At 41.1% G+C, this 22,609-nt stretch overlaps 1 protein-coding gene across 1 annotated transcript in view; it reads right to left on the bottom strand.

The window, feature by feature from the left end:
- caly (ubiquitin carboxyl-terminal hydrolase calypso) overlaps positions 1-22,609 on the bottom strand; it is a 125,530-nt gene that overhangs the window by 61,549 nt on the left and 41,372 nt on the right. The window contains exon 8 of the mRNA XM_080274228.1: positions 10,627-10,787. Coding sequence (XP_080130354.1) covers positions 10,627-10,787 — 161 coding nt within the window. The remainder of the gene's footprint in view (positions 1-10,626; positions 10,788-22,609) is intronic.

Below are 22,609 nucleotides of genomic sequence, written 5' to 3'. Positions count from 1 at the left end.
TTTTCACTTCCATGCTCACTTCCCTGCTTCTTATCACTGCTTTCAAAGAACCAGCAACTTTCTTCCTTGTTGTACCCTTTCAAGCACTTCATCCTCCACACTTCCATCCTTACTCATCAAGTACTTGCATCCAAGTACTTAAATGCACTCACATTTTCCATTTCCTCCTCATCCAACCTCACTGTGCATTCAGTGACTTCACTTCTCTCAAAGACCATAACTTCACTCTTCCCTACATTCATGTTTAGATTCCGTTTCTACACACTCTCCCAAACTCATCCCCTAAGCCTTGCAGCTCCCCTTCATCTTCACTTAACAACACAGTATCATCTGCAAACAACAGTACAGGGAGTTTCCAAACAATGCCCCCTCTCATTAGGGCCACTCCAACATCCACTGCCCTACCTTGTATCTCTTTTATAACCCATCCATATACAGACTGAACAACCATTGAGACAAGACACATCCCTGTTTCAATCCAACCTTCAAGCAGAAACAATTCACTCAGTTCACTATCCAAACGCACTGCAGCCTTAGTCCCTTCATACATACTCCTCACAGCATTCAACAACTTCCCATTTACTCCACATAATCTTTATATTTTCCACATTTCCTGTCGACTCACCCGTCATATACTTTCTCCAAATTCATGAAGGCTGCATGCAATTCCTTTCCCTTCTCTAGAAACTTTTCCACCAAAGACCTAAGAAACAATATATGATCAATGCAACTTCTTCCCTTCCTCATACCTCCCTGTTCTCATCATCATCATCATCCAGACCTCTGACTTCCTTTCTCACCCTAGGGCGGGGTGAGAAGTAGCAACATCCATACAGCCAATGTTGCCCAATACAATGGGCCACGCTTCCATTCACTGATCATTCAAGCCCACGAAATCCTGGCTCCACCTGATGGGCCAAAAAAATTCCACTACATTCTGTAGTTTCACATATACCTATCTGATAGAGCCAATCTGAACACTGTCACATTAAAAAGAGGTGCCAAATCCCTGGTCATGCACTTCTTTGCACAAAGTTCATCCAGCCAGCTCAGTCTCTAGTCAGTTCCTTAGCATCATCAACTTCCATACCTCTCTTCCTCACACACTCATCCACCATATCCCTCCACCTTCTTCTTTGTCCACCTTACCCCCTCCCTCCATCAAATTGGCTCAGATATACCTTTTTTACCACTCAATCGTTATCCATTCTCTCCACATCACCAAACCATTTCAGTACACTCTTTCTGATTCTGGTGTCCACAGATTTCCTCACTCCACATCTTTCATGAATCACATTATTTCATATCCTATCCCCTCTCTGTACTCCACTCCACATACATTCCTCAGAAGTCCCATCTCCACTGCTCTTAAGCCTGACTTTTCATTTTCATGCCACACCAGTCTCACACACTTTATGTTAGAGTTTGGCACTAACACTCCTTCATGTAAGTCTCACACAACGGCAACACTCAAGCCTCTGTTTCTTATCAAGACCTTCATAGCACCAGCTACTTTCCTTCTTTGCGTCACTCCACTTTCCACTTCTTTTGCACTTTTTCCTCTCTTTTCTATCACTGTACCTAGGTATTTGAGCTCTCTCACCAATTCCAGTCTCTCTCCAATCACTGCACCATCACACTGGGAGTCACCTTCTCTCTCAATAACCATCACTTTATTCTCTTCTACATTTGCTCTCAAGACAAGATGCTCACAGGCATCTACAAAACTCTGTATTAGTCTCCCAGGCTCTTGTCCAGTATCTGCAACTAGCACTGCATCATCAGGATACAACAATTTTGAGATATTCCATCCATCACCATTCATTATCAATGTTAACCCACTCTCCATTACTCGTGTTTTTACTTATCTAATCCGTCATGCATATACTGTATATATTGAACAACCATGGGGACATCACACAACCTTGTCGCGTGCCCACACTGATCGTGAACCATTCACTTAGATGCCCATTTACCCTTACACATGCCTCACTACCATCATAAAAACTCCTGACAGTACCTAGCAGCTTACCATCTACACCATGCCTGTGCAAAACCTTCCACAATCCTTCTCTGTCTATTTTGTCATATGCTTTTTCCAGATCCATAAATGCAATAAACACCTTATTTCCTTCTCACAAGCATTCTCCACTATCTGTCTCACTGCAAATATTGATCCACACATCCTCTGCCACTTTTAAAGCCACCCTGTTTGTCACTCACAAGGACTTTTGATATCTCCCTCACTTTCTCTATAATAATTCTTCCATATACCTTCCCTACAACACTCAATAGACTTATGCCATGATAATTCTTGCACTCACTTTGCTTACCTTTATATTTGTACTGGGGAACAATCCCTGCCTTTTTCCACTCTACTGGCATAGTTTCACTCACAGATGCCTTCTGACGTATCTCTAACAAGCACTTCATTCCACCCTCCCCACTACACTTACTCATCTCTGCATACACCTCATCAACCCCAACTGCTTTCCCATTTTTCAGCTGTTTCACAGCATTCTTCATCTCTGCAAGTGTCATGTTTGCTGGCACTGAATTCCTTCTCTGTACACCCCCAAAACCAATCATGTTAACAGTCACTTTGCTCTCTCCATTCCCATTCATCAGACAGTCAAAATATTCTTTCCATCTGGTCCTTACTCCATCCCCGTGGGTTACTAATCTACCACTTACATCCAGCTCACTTTCACATTGCTTTCCACTGTCACTTCTACATTTCCACACCTCTTTCCAGAATAACCTCCTATTTTCAGAGTAATTTAAATTCATTTTTCTTCCTAGATCATCAGCTACCTCCTCCTTTTTGCTCCTCACTAGTCCCTATACGTGCTTCTTGCTCTCAATATATTCAGTTCTTATTTTAATAGAAACCCTGTCCTTGAACCACTCTAGCCACTTCCTCTTTTCCTCCACTGCTCTCTTAACCTTTTCATCCCACCATGCAGAACCTTTCTTCTTTGTTGTTAGTCTTGCCACACCACACACCATTTTAGCATTCCTAACAAGCAATCTCTACATGCATTCCACAACCTGTCCAGATCCATTTAATTCCAATTCACTGATTTTAACTCCTTCTCTACTTTGGTCCTGTATTCATCTGCCATTTCTTTGATCCTCAGCTTCTCAACTTCAGTCTCTCTCCCTGACTGCTCCTCTCTCGCTTGGTCCACCTCACTTCTCTCAGCTTGATCTTGCATACCTCAATCATACGATCTGACAAACCTCCATGTCGTCCTCTCATGGTCCTCGTATCAGCAACACTTCCCAGCATCGATTTCTCTACGAGCATGTAATCAACCAGGCTCCTTTTAACACAATCTCCATTCCCTCCATACCATGTATATTTATGTGCATCTTTGTGTTTGAAATATGAATTACAAATACATAACCTCCTTTCCCGACATATATCCTTCAGTCACTTCCCATTATCATTCTCTCCTGGTACTCCATTACTACCCATTATATCATTCACAGGACCAGTACCTACTCTCCCACTCATGTCACCCATTATAAACACTTTATAATTTCTGGGCATTTCTCCTACTACTTCATCTATCTCATCCCAAAACCTGTCTTTCTCTCTCTCACTCCCGTCATCATGTGGTGCACACACTACAGTCACTGCCACTTTCACCTTCTCAAACTTGAACTTGGCATACATACATCTTGAGCTGACACATTTGTAGTGTCTCATTCCACTCTGCCACATTTCATTCATCAACAAAGCAACTCCTTTCTTGCATCTTCTTCACCCATTCATGACCGACCTTACACATTTTACATCCTCCCACTCCTCCACTTCACACCCTTTCATCTATGTTTCACATAATGCTATCATGGCATATCTCGCACTCTTGAACACATTCACAACTTCCACCCTCTTGCTCTCCTCATTCACACCTCTCACATTCCACATGGCCATGCTCCCTGTTCTTCATCAATTAATTCCTCTGTTACTTCCCTGACTCTGTCAATAAGCATCCTGCCATACACTTTTCCTATTACACTAAGAAGACAAATGCCCCTATGATACCACACAATTCTTTTTCCCCTTTTCCTTTGTACGGTACTTCCAATCCTTTTTTTTTTATCCCACCTCGTGGTGTGCAAAAAACAATGGGAAAAAAAGCTTTTTTTTTTCTTAGTTTTTGTTTATTATAAACTTGAAGATAAACATCCAGGGCATCATCTGATGAAAAGAAAAAAAAATCTCTCTCTCTTCATCTCTGCATAGGGCCATGTGTAAGTTTACATATGGGTGTAGTCTCCATCTATCTATCTATCTATCTAAAGCCCGACGCCCTAATCCCGCAGTGCGTGGCAGCAGACAAAACGCCTCTAAGTCGCTCTGTCACTCACCATTTGACTACCCTCCCCCTAACTCACTCCCCCCTCCCTCATATACCTCTCAACTCCATCCCTCCACCTCATCCTCGGTCTTCCCCTCCCTCTCCCTCCCTCCACCTCACCTACATACACCCTCTTAGTCAGTCTTTCATTCTCCATTCTCTCCACATGTCCAAACCACCTAAGTGTACTTCTCCTAATCTTCTCAATCACATCCATATCCACCCCACAACGTTCTTTCACTTCTTCATTCGTCAACCTGTCCCTCCATGTCACTCCACATGCTCCTCTCAAGTAGCTCATTTCCACTGCTCTCACTCTTGACTTGTTCCCCTCTTGCAAGGTCCATTCCCCCTGGGGGTAGGGGGGTTTCAAGAATACTCCCCCAGTATCCCTGCTTGTCATATGAGGCGACTAAAAGGGTTGGTGGTGGGTTAATGCCCCACCCGGTAAAAAGAACTAACTAAACAAGCAAATAAAGCACCTCAGACCAGGACGGACCATGGGAATAGTGAAAAAATGAAAAAAGTAAAAAATAAATAAAAAACAATTTTTTTTGTTTTTATATACTATAAACTTGAAGATAAACATCAAGGGCATCATCTGATGAAAAGAAAAAAAACTCTCTCTCTCCGTCTTTGAGTAGCGCCATGCGTAAGTTTGTGTAGGGGTTGAGTTGTTTACGGTGATGCACGGCCAGCACTGCCTGAGCTGTGGCTCGCAATGCGACGCTACCCAGCCTGAGCTGTGGCTCGCAATCCACGGGTTAAGATGAGAGTGATCAGTCTCACTCATCCCTGAACGGCATTACGTGAGCAATAAACCCCAACCATCCCTTGGATGTAAACCTTCACCGGTTCAATCCGAATGGAGCGCCGTAATTACCCACTTAACCACCAGGCACCAAAATTTGGTTATATGGTTACCACCCAGTGTAGTAAATGGTTTCCTAGTGTACAGGAAACCATTTGGCTTGTCACTCAGTGTAAAGCTACCCACAGGAAGAAGGAAGAGGAAAGAATGATGGAAAGAAAGACAGAAGAAGGAGAATAAAGTCACCCGTAGGCAAAAGGACGAGGAAAAAATGAAGGAAAGAAAGACAGAAAAGGATGGAAGGAAAGAGGGATGGAGAAGAGGAAAGGGCAGACACCCAAGAGCAGCACTACCATCAAGTGAGTGGATGATATGCGCCCCCACCTACTACTAAACATCCACTTCCTAAACTGGAAAAAAAAAAAATTATAATAAAAAATAAAAAAAAAATAAAATAAAATAACCAAGTGAAATACGACACAAGTCTTTTCTGCTCAGCAAACGTGCTCCTGGACACTACTTCGTTGCCATCAATAATTATGCACTCTCACCAACCTCTGAATACCTCCACAATAATAAAACTGTAATAAAAAAATAAATGTAGCAATTGTATATACCGATACACACTAAACAAAAAGCAAATTAAAACGTTTTACAACTGAAGTTCAATATGGCGAGGTTGTTGGGAACAAAGCATACAGCTGTCTCTACCCTCTTCTCTCAGTAACTCACTCACTGATAGTGCCGTCTGCCTTGCAACATCAGAAATTAACAGAGCATTTTTAACTGCCCACAATTTACTAAAAGCAGTCATTCTCCTCAAAACATATCGAATACAGCGAAAACATTTAAACAGTCACTGTTTTGCCTTTGTAACACTGCTGTCTCCCAGTTGCCATACCACTGTATGGTAAGTGACCGCTCTAAGGATAGTGCAAGAGAAATACAGCCCCATTTTCAAACATCAGAACATAATTCTGCATTGGAAATGCCAAGGCGAATATCAGATAGAGAGCCAGATAAATAAAATTATAGATAGATGGGTATCGAGACATTCATTCAACCACCCAACTCCCCTACACACAATACTTCTCATTAAATGTTATATCAAAATCGTACGTCACAACCTCCATTTTCTACCAGTTTCAGCCTAAAGGTTAGGTAAGCGAGGGAGAGCCTTCTTTCTTATCCTGTTTATTCTAACAGTTTAGTCAAAGAAGCTGCCACACATGAGCTAACCTACTGCAGTGATTCTCTTATTACAATATTAGTAATGCAAATGGTTTTATTGAGCACATGCAATTGGCGAAACTTTTCAAACAATGGCAATTGATTCAGCCCATAACCCTTTCTGTGCATGATGTTTTCTGAATGGATAAAACCATCTGGCGAGCAAGAATAAAGTACCCTATAAAATACATTACTGGGCTGAAGGACTATGATAAACGGTTTATCACCGTGCCTGGACTTTTCCCACTCCCTCATTAAGTAGTCTACACCTACTCTACACTAACACCCACACCCACACATACACGCAATGGGTTGCATTCACTTTTACCGATTATGATAGCTTTGCTAGGCCAACAATGAGGCAGACGTTGAACAGGATTGTTAACTCTGATCACCAGTGAGTCAGAGGGCGAATAGGATCGATTGCTCTTATTGCTTTGTCAGCTGTACATACAACAAAAATGGCAGATGCTGCAATGAATGCCCATCTGGTACTTGTAATTTCAACTATTGGATTAATTATCTACTCAGTAAATTTTATCCCACTTTCATAACATAGTACTGTAAGTGACTGAACCCTGATTGGCTTCAACAGTACAGTACTAAAGTACATCAGTCACGGCTGAAAAACATATTGTAGCCGTAATTTCAGGCAGTACTGTTTTATGTTACAATTGTTTTTCCTGTTTTTCTCTACCAGTAATATAGGACTGTCTCCTTTTACAGTACTCTTGTCCTGAATGAAACAAAATACTAGTGAGAGAAGCCAGCCTAACAAGGGTGATTGAATTTCTATATGGGACAGACGTCTTTTATAAGGACTCAGCAGTCTCGCTACCCAATCTCTCTCCAATATGATTGCCTTGCTTGTTAGTGAGTGGATGGCAAGTGAAGTGATCATGATAGCTTTTCAGAAGGCTAGCAGGCAGTTCACCAGCGATCATGTTAACTTCCAACTGGGTGAACGCTAGATGCTAAACTGCTAAATTGCTAAACCACTAAAATGTAATTTCAGGCAGTGTTGTTTAATATTGCAACTGTTTTTCCCATTTTTCACTATTAGTAATATAAGACTGTTTCCTTCTATGGTATTCTCGTCTCAAATGAAACAAAATATACGTAAGAGATGCCATCCTAACAAGGGTTATTGAATTTCCATATGGGACAGATGTTTGTTATAATGAATCAGCAGTCATGCTAGCCAACATCTCCAATATGATTTCCTTGCTAGTTAGCGAGTGGATGGCAAGTGATCATGATTGCTTTTCTGAAGGTTAGCAGGGAGTTCACCAGTGAATGTTAACTTTCGTGAGTACAGTAGGGTGAATGCTTGGCGCTAAACTGCTAAACCACTAAAATGCTGTACTGTAATTACAGGCAGTATTGATTAATGTTGCAACTGTTTTCCCCGTTTTTCCCTAAAAGTAATATAAGACTGTTTCCTTCTATGAGATTTTTGTCTCGCATGAAAGAAAATATCAGTAAGAGAAGCCAGTTTAACAAGGGTAATCCATGTGGGACTGACGTCTGTTATGATGACTCTGCAGTCATGAGGGCCAACATCTCCAGTATGATTCCCTTACTAGTTAGTGAGTGGATGGCAAGCAAAGTCATCATGAATGAATTTCAGAGGGGTAGCAGGGAGTTCAGTGATCATGTCTGCGTGTAAGAGTAGGGTCTATGCTAGATGCTAAGTTGCTAAAATGCTATACCGCTAAACCCCTTGACCAGTCCATTGGACAGTTGTAAACAAACCCTGAGTGTTCTGTCCTTCAACTTGGGTGTTTCTAATAATAAAATATGAGTATAAACACAAGTGAACGTAATTTTTACAATAAATCAAAGGTCTTTATACTCTAGAAAATACTTGTAACTACCAAGCACTGATATGATCATCTGTATACGAGATTCTTCCAAATGGAGCCAAGCGAACCCTGTCTAGTCTGGTCTCCAGGACGTATGGGGATATTTGAAGGTAATTTTGAGACAAAAAAGTACGTCTTATACCCCACGAAATACGTTCATTCTACATGGTGAAGTCAGGGTACACATGGTAGGCATAAAACTCTCTCTCTGTCATAATGTCCAGTTGAGCACCAATGCACTTAATTACCAACAGCAGGATACATGAGGTGGGCATAACATTTTCTCTCGGACATAATGTCCACCTGAGGAATAATGCGCTCAACAGTCATCAGCCCACTGCTTCAGTTGGGATGAAGAGGACGCTTAAATAGGAAAAATAAAAGGAGAACCATCAGCAGAGTACCCAGCCATAAAATGGACCATGCTGCCATTCACCAATTTAAACTTGCAAATTCTCTGTTGATTTTGATGAAAGTTAATGTTATCCCTGAGTATCCTGACATTATGACACAGCCATCAATACTAGAGTAGTATCGGATATCTGCACCTGCATCCACGTATGTGGAGCAGCATCATTTTCAATATCTGCATCTGCATCGGCATTTGCGGTTTAAGAAATATCCACATCCGCATCTGTATCACACACAAAGAGGATGTGGTGGTAATACAAAAAGAAGACTGAAAAACAAGAACTGGCAGTGCAGAATGCTTCTTATCACTCCGTGATAAAGTGCAGCATGACCAGACTTAGCATAATTATGCTAAATGTAGCATATTTCTCAAGAAAATCATTGGTTTAGTATAAAGTTTAACATACTGTCATACTGTTCACATTACCAGAGAAATTTTGTCCATTAACCCATCACATCCCGAGCTATTTCGCACCTCCGACACCCCTCAATTCCGAGGTATTTTCATTTTTTTTTTTTTTTTGGCCAAAACCTCCGCTTTTGGTGAGAAACATCGAAATTTCAGAGAGAAATCGCTCACCTGAGGTTTAAGATACTCGATCCAGGTAGCAGTACCTCCTCACCTGACTGGGTTTTCTAACAGTCTGGCACCAAAGAAAACGAGTTCTATGAGAGGGTAACTATTTCACACCAATCATAAACAGTATTTATTTATTTACTTGGTACGAATTTATATGTAGTACGAGAGTATAATGGTTTTCAAACAGTAATATAGGCATTATAAGCATTGTTTCACTCACTAACTCATCACCATACTTGACCTTCTTTTGCCACATTACCTGATCATCATTTCTGATTGTTTCTTCCTCTAATGCTATGTAAACTTTGTCCTCCACATTGTCATCGATTGGGGAATCACTCTGGCCCTGAATGTCTTTATTGGCCAGGTCACTGGTAACAGGTGAATTGCCGAGACAATGGCATGCTGGGGGGGGGGGGGAGGTTATGAAGTGTAAGGCATTGTTCCTGCTTGGCATCTTGTAAAGGAATAGAGGAAGGTGTCCTGTGTATATGTACGAAAAATCACAAGCAAAAATTGAAAATTGTGCAAATTACAGACCTTGCAATTGCACGACGTACCAGTACGTTGTCGGGACTGGCAAATGCAAAATGTTGCAACGAACCCATAAGTCGACAGGATGCGGCGGGTTAAACATTAACAAACATGATTAATTATTAATATGATGGTTTTTGTTACAAGACAGAGATGTATCGGATATCCACATCTTCATATGCGGAACATCTGCATCACTTTTTAAATCCGCATCCGCATTGGAGTGTGATAAAATCAACCTCCGCATCCGCATTTGCGATTTAACAAACATCTGCATCCACATTTGCGATTTAATAACATCCACATCTGCAATTTAATAAACATCACCATCCACGGATCTCTGAATTCAGAAATCCGATACATCTCTAATCCATACATCCATCATTAAATCTTTTATTGCTCCATTAGGGGACACACAGCCAGGCTACTTAGTCTAGCTTTTTATGGCAGAAAGGACAGTTACTTACCCCTGACTAACATTGAGTAAGCAATAAGACCCAACCATCCCTCGATTTAAACCTCTTAGAGGTCACATGCAGGTGGAATGCCTTAATCTACTAGACTAGCAGGCATGTATTGATGGGTTATATGGTTACCCTCATGTTTCATGGGTTACAGTAAATGATCTGGCTTGTCATTCAGTGTAAAAAATTTTAAAGTCGCACTACACTGAGTTAGTGGATAGTGGGCCACATACTAATTTGTCAATCACCTTCCACCGGCCAGAAAACATCAAAACATGACATACAAATTCTAAATAAAACCACACACATCCCTCTCTGTCATCACCATAACATTGCCCCTCACATAACACAATACTCTTACCCCTGCAGTTTGGGCATGATGCTTGACTGGGGTGTGTGGTGGTCTGAGGTCTTGGCAGGGGTCCCTGGAGGTGGGGTAAGGGGTAGGGTCTGGAGCATATCCCTGGGCTTCCAGCTTCTGTGATGCAGCCACAGCCAGTAGTGAGAGATTGTTGCCTTCCTCTGTGAGGTAGGGATTGTAGTTAATAATGGCAGACTAAGTAACTTAGCAATTTCTTTACATATATTGCTTCTCAGTCCTAAGGAACTCAGTTATGTTTTTCAATCAACAGAACTATAAATACTCATGCCACTCTTCAGTGCACCTCCTTGTACAAAATATAACAATAAATTTTACACCCATAACTCAGAATACATAAGTAATGCAATTTTGTGCATCATTCAACAGTGCCTATAGGGTACTATAAGAATTAGCTGAACTAGAGAATCAGAATGGTGAAAGGGTATGGAAGACATCTGAGAAGACATTGGAAAACATGGGAGCAATAGTGTACAAGCATGAATAAATTAATAAATGTTGGGTCTGGTTAGTACTTGGATGGGTGACCGCCTGGGAACACCAGATGCTGTTGGCATCCCTACGTGTCAAGTGGGGTTGGTGGAGGATTAGTGCCCCTCCCTGTAAAACAATTAACTCTCAGCCCTTGGCCACCCCGTTTGGGATACATGGCGTCTGGCAATGAATGAATGAATGAATGAATCGTCTATCTATCTATCTATTGCCAGACGCCATAATCCTGTATGGGTTGGCCATTTGACTCTGAGTTATTTGTTTTACAGGGAGGGGCACTAACCCTCCACCAACCCACTTGACACATAGGGAGCACATATGGTTTGGTTATATGGTTACCACCCAGCATTGTAAATGGTTTCTTGGCTTACAGGAAACCATTTGGCTTGTCACTCAATGTAAAGCCACCTGTAATGGAAAGAAAAGCACTAAATAGTAGTGACAGGAAAGATGGGAGGAATAGGAAGAGAGGAAGGCAGGCACAGAAAAAGAATGATAAAGGCTAAGGAAGAAGTAGGCAGCACTACATCAAGTGAGTGGATGATGGTGAATTAGAAAAAACACTTGAAGGGAAAAAAAGTAATTGGAAAACTGAACAGCATTATGGAAGAAAGTTAATAGGCCTGGAAATAAAGATGGCATTAATAAGCAAAGTACTTCAGCAATATTACATTATGGCAATGAGATGTGGACACTGGGTGAGTGAAATATCTGCCATTCAAATTAATAAGCCTCTTAAAAAAACAGTAGCTGAGATTGGAATTATTGATGAAAGAAGCAACAGTACAATTTTAACACACTTGGCAAGGAGGAAAGAGCAGAGGGTATGCAGTGTGGGAATGTGGAGTGAATGAAGATAAGCAAACAGATGCAGTGTGTACATATGGGGACAATGGTGGAAAATAATGAAAAGGTCAGTTTTTTAATCAAGTTATTAATGATGTTGAAGAATTACATGAAGGGGTATAAGTGCTCTGTCCAATATATGGGAAAGAGACTCTCGTGTGGCACGGAAACAAAAAGTCACAAGCTTGGGCAGTTAGTGTGGGTGGCCATGTCATCCAATAGGATATTTGATGCCCAAATTCAGACAAGGTCTTTTTTTGCATCTTTTGGACACAACATTTGTGAAAATAGAGTGTGACAAATTTTCTAACCCCTTTAAATGAGTCATGTGACCCCTCAATGATCCTGACTTTAAATTTCACTACCCTGATGCAGAAACTGGCATATATTTTGTTATGCCAGCACATACTGAAAAGATTTAAGAATGTGAACTGATAATGTTTAGAACACCCAATCTATTCAGACAGGTTTTATGTCTTGTGAGGTCAAGCTCACACCCTAAGGTCAAGGTAGCATTCAAACATACTTCTGGGCGTATGCTGAAATGAAAATGGTCTAAACTCAAACTGCACTTTTATTTACAGTTTCAAATCACTTAAGATTATCTTGTTAAGAAATCTGGGTAACTGTTTTCACCCCCTACGAAGGTGCCACTTGACCCCTAATGACCTTGACTTTCATTTTACAACTGTTATTCAGATATGAACTTATCTACTCACTGACAGCGCATTTAATGTAGAAATGATATAAGGTTGTCAAAGATACTCTCCCTTCTTCTGCTTCTTCTTCTTGAACCTGCACAACTCTTGTGAGATGGTACAGATCACAATCAATTAATGGTCCATAAGTCACTGTCATTTATTTTGTCATCAAGGTTTACTCGACCCATATTCGAATAATCCTTGCATTTATACAAAGCTGTACACAAGAGGCCATTACTCAAACAAGAACTTTCAGATGAATCACACAAACCTCGGCATTAACACCTGACGAGTTCCAGAACTGCTTCAGGTGCTGGAAGTTTAAAGACACCTTATTGGAAGGTATCCACCAGCTGGACTGGCTTCCCATCCATTCATTTCAAGTAGTGGCAGCTTGGGCATGGATGAAATATAAGACTTGTCCCTCACTGACATACAATTTGCTCAAAAAATGTATGGTAGGAGTGTTCCCCAAGTTGGAGGGAGCCTCTCACTCTCAGGGTTTTTCTTACGGAAAAATTCCCATCAAAGCTCTCGTCCGTCTGTGACTTTGCTCTGAGTACACCTTGCAGACAAATTGCTCAATAGGGTGATACCGTTCCGGGATATTGCCATCATCATCTAGTGATACTCTCACAGCCTGTTCAGCATTTGTATCCTTGCCCTTCTTTGCTAATGTTAACAAAATGTCATCATTGGGTGGAAGCAAAAGGTATGCCGAAACCCATGTGTTTTTTGAAACTCCAACGAATTTACCACCCCAGTCTGCACCAATGACGTGATGAAGACCAATCAGTCCTCTTGATTTATCATTTCTAATGGCTGCCACTCATTCAAGCACGTCGATTGCTCTATGTTTCGTTCCTTTTCCAGTCAACATGTGAAGAATAGTTAATACACCTAGATGGCCATTTGCAGCCAAGTCCATCAGAAGAATAAGAACATCTGTATCTGGAGACCATACATCAATACTTTAAGTTTAGCCTCTCTTACTACATCCAACACATGCAATGGGATCAACGTGTCAGCTTCCTCATGGCCATGAGTCTTCATGTCAACTGGCAGTATATCAGGACGATCAGACAGGGCCTGATCTTTGTAACACATGACTAGGTCTTGTTCCGAGTCCTTGAAAGCTTCAAAATGAGCATTTGCTAAAAGCTCTGTCAGTTGTGATTTGGTAGTAGTTAGTGTTTGAAAGAAGGTCTTTTAAATACGCCTTATCAATGTTCATTTCATCATGAATCACAAACTCCATTCAGCCATTTTCTCTTTTTTCCTTTTCTTCTTCTTCAAAGATACCTCAAGGTAATGGTCAAATATGCAAGTTCTTGTTGATAACCTTTCATGAGGCCAGTAATCAGCTTCATAAAACATATCTGAAGTTGACATATTTTGGTCACAGCAGATATCTCCTTCATACTTTGCAAAATTGCTTTGGCATAAAAAATGATCACTCTATCTCTTTCCATGCCAGACAGACCAAGGTCACAGCAGATATCTCCTTCATACTTTGCAAAATTGCTTTGGCATAAAAAATGATCACTCTATCTCTTTCCATGCCAGACAGACCAAACACTGCTACGTCTATTTTTGCAACTTCAGGTGTGTCAACATCTATTCCTTCAGTGAGTTTATCCTGTAGTTGTTCCTTTGATTTCTCTCCAACATTTAGATTCTCTACTGCATGCATGATGTTGCTTTTATCTGTTGGAATGAGTAGTGTTCCGCCGCTGGTAAACAGAGATCGCACGACAACGGACATTTCATAGTCCCCGATGGTGGCTGGCAACTTTGGTACTAACTCTGGCCAAGACTGCTGGATAACAAGGAATTGTGCACGCAACCATCATTCCTCTCCCAGCTTGATGATCTAATCTCCCAAATGAACTGTCTGTTTGGCCATCCACATGGACTGAGTTTTCAATTTCAATAAAACTGAACCTAACCTTGACCTGGATTATTACCTTGACCACATGCATGATAAGTTTCAAGGAGATTCATCTATTTGAAAACAACCAACTTATACAAGTGAAAATTGCAGTTTCAGCTCTTGTGTCCACAATACTGCCATGCTGAGAATCTTAAAATTAAAGAAAATTATTATTTCAGGCATGACCTTGACGTATAAATGTACAACCTTTACCTCATAGAAGGTCAAAATGTTTTGAAATTGACTGATTCTGATAATGAATCATTTCTGTCAATAATCATCTCAAATCCAGGTTGCATCCTTCAAAACCGTCACTTAATGGATATGACCTTTACCTATTTATGTAACCTTGACCCCAAATGACCTTGAAACTTGCTTCAATCAACTCAGCAATCTTCACACTATTGACTCACCTACAAACATATCTTAAACTGCTTAAATCACAGAAAAGATACACATTTTTCTATTTCTAAGCACTGCTTGAAAGGTCAAAGTCATTATTATATCACATGACCTACTTAATGAGGTCAGAAAATTTGTCACCATCCACTTTCATAATCCTTACTTCTAAATGGTATGATTTCCATTCATAACTCAATTTGGTCATTAAATTCCTGTGGGACTCAAATTTATGACATGACCAACCACACTAATTGGAGAAATGTGTGGAAGGTGGAGAGTGAGCATCATAAGAAATGATGACTGATGAAGGATGTGGAATATGGAAATTTGTGGACAACAGAGGTGAGCAAATGTGCTCACACTGTATGGCTATATGGAGAGAATGGATATAAACTGATAGGTGAGAAAGGTATACGTGAACGAGTTTGAAGGTCAGAGGTGTGGCAGGCCAAGAAGAAGGTGGATAAATATGGGAAATGAGTGTATGAGAGGGCATGGTATGCAGGCTGAAAACACAAGGGAACTTCTCTGGACAGCAGAGTTGAATAGAATATGCTCAGATGGTATGGTCATATGGAGACGATGGGTATAAACGGGGTTGTGAAAGGGTATAAGTGAGTGAGTTCAAAACTGGGAGGAAACATGGAAGGAAAGATGAAGATAAATGAGTGTGTGAGAAAACAAGCTATGCAAGTTACGGATGCTAGGGGACTGACTAGGAAATGTGATGGGTGGATATATTTTGTACATATGAGTGCAGGACAAGAGTTTGGCACCACATTTTTAACGAAGTCATTGACTGACTCAACCGAATAAGCAATACACAGTGCATCTGTATGAATGGTTATGGCTGAGAGATGGAGTCAGGATTCTGGAGGCCTCAATGATCAGTGAAAGTGTGCATGGCCCATTGCACTGGGCATTCTCCCTCTACCATGTTTTACTTTTTCCTTGCTTTTTGGACACTACCTCACCCCACCTCTTGACAACAACGATAATGATGATGATGATGATGATAATGGGGGAAGACATCCAGTTAGATAGATGTGATAGGACCAATTTCTAAGTAGTGGAGTTGGGAATAGAAGAGGAATGGCTGAGTGCAAAAGGAATGCTTGTGGATGGAGTACACTGGAAACTACTATCATGGCCATCTTCTGTGGGGTAGTTCATGGAAGGAAGCTGTGCATCAGTCAGAAAGATGTAGTATACATGAAGACTTTTCGAAGACATGCTAACACTGTGCCTCCCCTAGAAAATAATATACACCACACATTACAAAGAACTGGAGTACAGATGACTGGATGCATATATTTTGTGGGCCTGAACTTAATGCAGGTAATAACAATGGCAATTTGTTGTGACTAGCATGCCGGTACTGTACTACTTTTTAAAATTAAGTAGATTTTCTGTCCCACAGTAAAATAACATAAACCATATAATTTCTTGTTTACATATTTAAAACTACTTCACCATTCAGTGCAACTCACTGTAAAGAAAAATCTATCAATCAATCCATATACTGTACTTGGGGTTTCATTCTCTCAGGATTTACCTTGGAAAGATCATATCAAATCTCTTGTAAAATCTGCTGCCAAGATATTGGGTGTGCTAAACCGACTCCATACCTATTTGACCCCTGCACAATTGCTGGTTTTATACACCGGTTTATTCGCTCCTGTGTCAGGTACAACTTTCATATGTGGGGAGGCTCCCACATAAAGCTCTTCTCAAGAAGGTGGAGTCAAAGGTTTTTCGTCTCATTAACTCTCCTCCTCCTACTTGCTCCCTTCAACCTCTGTCTCTTCGTCGCACTGTTTTTATCTCTTTTCTATCACTACTTCAATGGTCACTGCTCCTCTGAACTGTCTGCTTCCATTCCTCCACCACTATGACGGGCGCGTAGCACTCATCTAGCAAACAAAGTCTCATCCCTTTTCTGTCTAACTCTCTGATAACAAGAGTTAACTGTTACTCCCAGTCCTTCATGTATGCAATAGGTCAACTCTGGAACTGTCTCCCTTTGTTTGTATTTCCTACTTCCTATGATCTCCAGTCTTTCAAACGCAGTGTGTCCACATCTTGAAATAATGGATCTTGAATCTGGCTCTCTGTTGTATTGTTTTTGTTTTTTCTTGGAGGGAATGATTTGTGGGCTCCTGACCTCTGGTTCCTTCCTCCTTGCATTAAAAGAAAGAAAGAATGAAAAAAAAAAAATCTATAGCCAGATGTCATAATCCTGTAAGCGGGCCACAAATAAACTGCCTCCATCTTTTGCCATTAGGCTGCCCTCCCTCCAACTCATACCCCCTCTCTAATATACGTCTCCACTCCATTCTTCCATTTTTTCCTTGGTCTCCCCCATTCCCCCTTTGCACCTCACTCACATATTTGTGCACTCTAGTCAGTCTCTCATTTTCCACCCTGTCCACATGGCCATGCCATCTCAATGTATATCTTTTAATGCTTTCAATCACATCCACACAACAACACTCCTTCACTTCCTCATTTGCTTGTGTGCCTCTCAATCTAACTCCACATGCTTCTCTGATGTACCTCATTCTTACTGCTCTCACTCTCTGTGTCCTTTCAGCAGAGTTCAAGCTTCACTTCCATACATTAACCACTATACTCCATCAGGCACGATCAGGGCGTACACAGCAGACTCCGTCATGCCACGATCATGGCAGCCTTCAAATCTCCAGCTCCTGTGAGAATGGGAAGTTTGTTTTGGTTGAGAATAGACGTCACACATCGAGGCTTATGATTGGCCCATCCTTTCCCACTCTCTCTACAGCTAACCAATAAATAACTAATATATATATATATATATATATATATATATATTAGTATATTTAGGCAGAATGTTTTCTTTTATACAAAAATCATTGAAGACCAAGGCGTGGCCATTGTTCACTATTTTTCTGTTGACCTTTTCGAGTTTTCTTACACATTGTTTTACACTATGATTCAGGTTGTAGATAATATGTCCAAGATCCATGTCGTAACTATATTTTATTAATTATTTATTTTCATTTTTCTTAGGACGTTTCGTGTATCCTTACACATCATCAGCGACTGTAATATAGATACAATACACTATAAAACATGACATATACAACATAAACCTATACAATATATATACTGAAATGTACAACAACGACTAATAAAAGTGTAGAGTTACAAGAGTATGGATAAAAGAGACAAACCCTTTAGGTGAAGTCAAGTATGAGCTACAGTTAAAAGAGTATGGATAAAAGAGACAAACCTTATGGGTGTAGTCAGCTATGAGCTACGTGGTTAACTGCGAAGGTTGTATGGGTGAGTGGGTGTTTGTGGCTGTGTAGTGTTGCCAGTTGTGTTATTGTGTGTGTAATGTTCATTTGTAATTGTCGCTGCTTGTGGTCGGGCCTTTGTGTATTTAAACAGTTTGAGGGTACGATCTAGTCCGGTAGTTTGGTTGTTTATGGCCGGCGTGTTTTCACGTATGAGAAGTGCTTCTGCCAGTTGTAGTCTAATGTGGTCATGACATTTTTTTATTATATTAGTATTTTCTATTAGAACTTGTCTGTTTATTGATGTGTGATGTTGAGTCATATGATCTTTTATAGAACCGGATTGTAGGTGCATGGTTAAACGTCTGCTTAGTGTGGTTGTGGTCATACCAATATATTTCATGTGACGAAGTTTACAACCTTCGTGTGGGCAAGTGTGGGCAGCTACAAACGGAGCTCTCTCCTTACACCAGAACTTCAGCAAGCAGCCAAGGATCTTCGAACTAATACAGACATAGTCATTAGGCGAACTGATAAGTCTAACATTTATGTTCTCCTCAACAAAGAAGACTACCAACACAAACTGGATGCTATTCTCAGTGACAATACCAAATTCCAGCAGATTTCCCGTGATCCAACAGAAACTCTCAAGAAGAAAATCAATCGAGTTATTACAGCAAACAACGCATGCCGAGACTCACCACACCTCACCCCCATAGTTGGACAGTATGCTCCAGGGTACATCTACGGTAATGTAAAAACCCATAAAACCAACAACCCACTCCGTCCCATCATCTCCCAGGTAACCACACCAACGTATACAACAGCGAGACAAGTAAATCAAATCATTACACCATACATTCCAGCGAAGTTTTCCCTGAAGTCCACAGACCAGTTCATAGACATTATCCGCTCTACTCGACCCAGCGGACTCTTGGCTTCGTTAGATGTTGAAAGCCTCTTCACTAACGTACCAGTAGACCAAACTATACAGATAATTTTAGAAAATGTGTATCACCACCCAACCCTGTGCCCACCTAAGATCTCAACCCACAACTTGGAAACATTACTGAGAGCATGCACCACCGAAGCTCCCTTTCGCAGCCCAGACGGTAAGCTGTATCAGCAGGTTAACGGAGTCAGCATGGGTTCACCCCTGGGCCCAACATTTGCTGCCTTTTACATGTGTCACCTAGAAAACAAAGTGTTAGAAGATACCAACCTGCGTCCAACCACGTATTGTCGCTATGTTGATGATATCTATGTGGTCGTTAGAGACGAAACCACCTTAAACAACTAAGAACTGCCATGGAACATAACTCAATATTAAAATTTACTTATGAGATAAGTGCAAACAACAAAATCCCTTTTCTTGATGTATTAATAGAAGAGGAGAATGGTAACTATAAAACCTCCGTATATCGTAAAGCTACGGACTTGGGTAGATGCCTTAATGCTGTGAGTGAGTGTCCGCAGCGGTACCAATTGCCAGTTATCAGGTCATACTTACGTCGTGCTCATAGGAACTGCTCATCGTGGGAACTCTTCCACTCAGAAGTAACTAAATTAAAGCAGATCTTAATTAACAATGGTTATTCCAATCAAATAGTTGACAGAGAAATATGTCAATTTATTTCAAAACAAGTCTCAACCACAAATGTCCAACCGCTTCCCCATACTGTTACCCACAATGTGTATTATGGTAATCAGATGTCCCCTGCTTATAAAACGGATGAACGTGTACTTAGAGAGATTGTGACACGTAACACATCATGTGTTATCCCCTCAGACAAGCTCAGTTTAATTATTTACTATAAAAACAGGAAAGTTAGCAACATGATTATGAAAAACAACACAGCTCAACAAACCAACAAACTTCAGCATACCAATGTGTTTATGAATTCACTTGCCCACACGAAGGTTGTAAACTTCGTCACATGAAATATATTGGTATGACCACAACCACACTAAGCAGACGTTTAACCATGCACCTACAATCCGGTTCTATAAAAGATCATATGACTCAACATCACACATCAATAAACAGACAAGTTCTAATAGAAAATACTAATATAATAAAAAAATGTCATGACCACATTAGACTACAACTGGCAGAAGCACTTCTCATACGTGAAAACACGCCGGCCATAAACAACCAAACTACCGGACTAGATCGTACCCTCAAACTGTTTAAATACACAAAGGCCCGACCACAAGCAGCGACAATTACAAATGAACATTACACACACAATAACACAACTGGCAACACTACACAGCCACAAACACCCACTCACCCATACAACCTTCGCAGTCAACCACGTAGCTCATAGCTGACTACACCTATAAGGTTTGTCTCTTTTATCCATACTCTTTTAACTGTAGCTCATACTTGACTTCACCTAAAGGGTTTGTCTCTTTTATCCATACTCTTGTAACTCTACACTTTTATTAGTCGTTGTTGTACATTTCAGTATATATATTGTATAGGTTTATGTTGTATATGTCATGTTTTATAGTGTATTGTATCTATATTACAGTCGCTGATGATGTGTAAGGATACACGAAACGTCCTAAGAAAAATGAAAATAAATAATTAATAAAATATAGTTACGACATGGATCTTGGACATATTATCTACAACCTGAATCATAGTGTAAAACAATGTGTAAGAAAACTCGAAAAGGTCAACAGAAAAATAGTGAACAATGGCTACGCCTTGGTCTTCAATGATATATATATATATATATTGTGGTAGGTGGGGGTGCTCACCATCCACTCACTCAATGTAGTGCTACTCTCGGGTGTCTTCCCTGTCCTCTCCTCCATCCTTCTTTCCTTCCATCTTCTTCGGTCTTTCTTTCCTTCATTCTTTCCTCGTCTTTCTGCCTGCGGGTGACTTTACACTCAGTCTTCTGTCTTTCATTCCTTCATTCTTTCCTCTTCCTTCTGCCCCTGGGTGACTCTACTGTACAATGAGTGACAAGCCAAATGGTTTCCTGTACACCAGGAAACCATTTACTATGCTGCGTGGTAACCATATAACCAAATTTTGGCTCCTGGTGGTTTAGTGGGTAATTATTGTGCTCCAATCGGATTGAGCCGGTGAAGGGTTATATCCAAGGGGTGCTTGGGGTTTATTGCTCACAAAATGCCAATTGGGGATAAGTGAGGCTGGTCACTCTCATCTTAAATGTCAGGACCAACTGCCTAGCCCCGGGCTCCTACGCTCCTTGTGGGGCAACGTAGGATTGGATGATGGATATACAGTAGGCTCGCACAGTGTGCGAGTGATTGGGCGGTCCACAACCTCGCGCACTAAGAATTCGCATACTAGGAATACATAACCTTATGGGAATAATTACATATGGGCAGTGCCCTCTCATACCTGGACATTTTTTGGCCCTTAGAGACATAATAAAGGTCATATGTTTCAGACATTGTACTAAAGCTATAGCTACAATAACAAAAATATGGGTAGTCACCTTAACAACAGTAGACAACAGGCCTGATGACCTTAAATAACAGGGGTTCCGAAGCACGGCAACACTTACAGCGCCGCACTCCCCACCGCACCAACACTTCCTTCCACAGACTCCTCTTGATCACCTTCCCCAGGAGCATCAAAGTCACTCACTTCGACTATAAACCCTTCAAAGTCCAATGCTGACACTTCTGACATTGCATCCTCTTCATCTTCAACAGGAACAGGAGCAGACGATGTCGCTGGTTCCGCAATTTCACCAACTTGATCTCGCTGTGTGTAGCTTGTTATAAGCGTCTGTCTTCTCCTGTTTATTTCTTCCCTGTGCCTGTCTGTGTAGAAACGGAAGAGTTTGTCGATACCCACCAGAAGTTCCTCCGTTCTTAGGTTGTTCACTTCCTGTTCCTTCACCTCTTCCTTGAGCTTATCCACGGCAGCAAGGATCTTGCTAATGTTTGACATACACAGCTCAGTCCTGCCTTCCATCACGCTAGGCTGCTCAACTTGACTCTGTCTGGCGTCGGGCTCTGCGTCAGCCTCATCTATCTGTTGCAACACTTCCTCGGGAGGCTGTTCCTCAGTAGCAGTGTGCACTTCTTGTATGTCCGCCAATGTAACGTCCTCGAAACCTGGTACAGCTTGTGCTGCTGTCAATGTTGCTGCCTCAGCCTCAGCCAGTGGTTGAATGGCCGTCTCCTGGGTGATGCATAAGTGAGGCACGAGCATTTGCCACGCATGGTTCCCCGTTGCAGGTATAATTCGGTGCCAGGCTTGTAGGAGAAATTCAACTGCGTCCTTCACCGTAAAGTTACGCCAAAATGCCTCAACAGTCATG

The sequence above is a fragment of the Coenobita brevimanus genome, chromosome 57 (genome assembly GCF_032717465.1).
Source record: "Coenobita brevimanus isolate Jiangsu-jjx chromosome 57, ASM3271746v2, whole genome shotgun sequence".
NCBI classification, from domain to species: Eukaryota; Metazoa; Arthropoda; class Malacostraca; order Decapoda; family Coenobitidae; genus Coenobita; species Coenobita brevimanus.
This window is presented reverse-complemented; position numbering and strand designations above follow the sequence as displayed.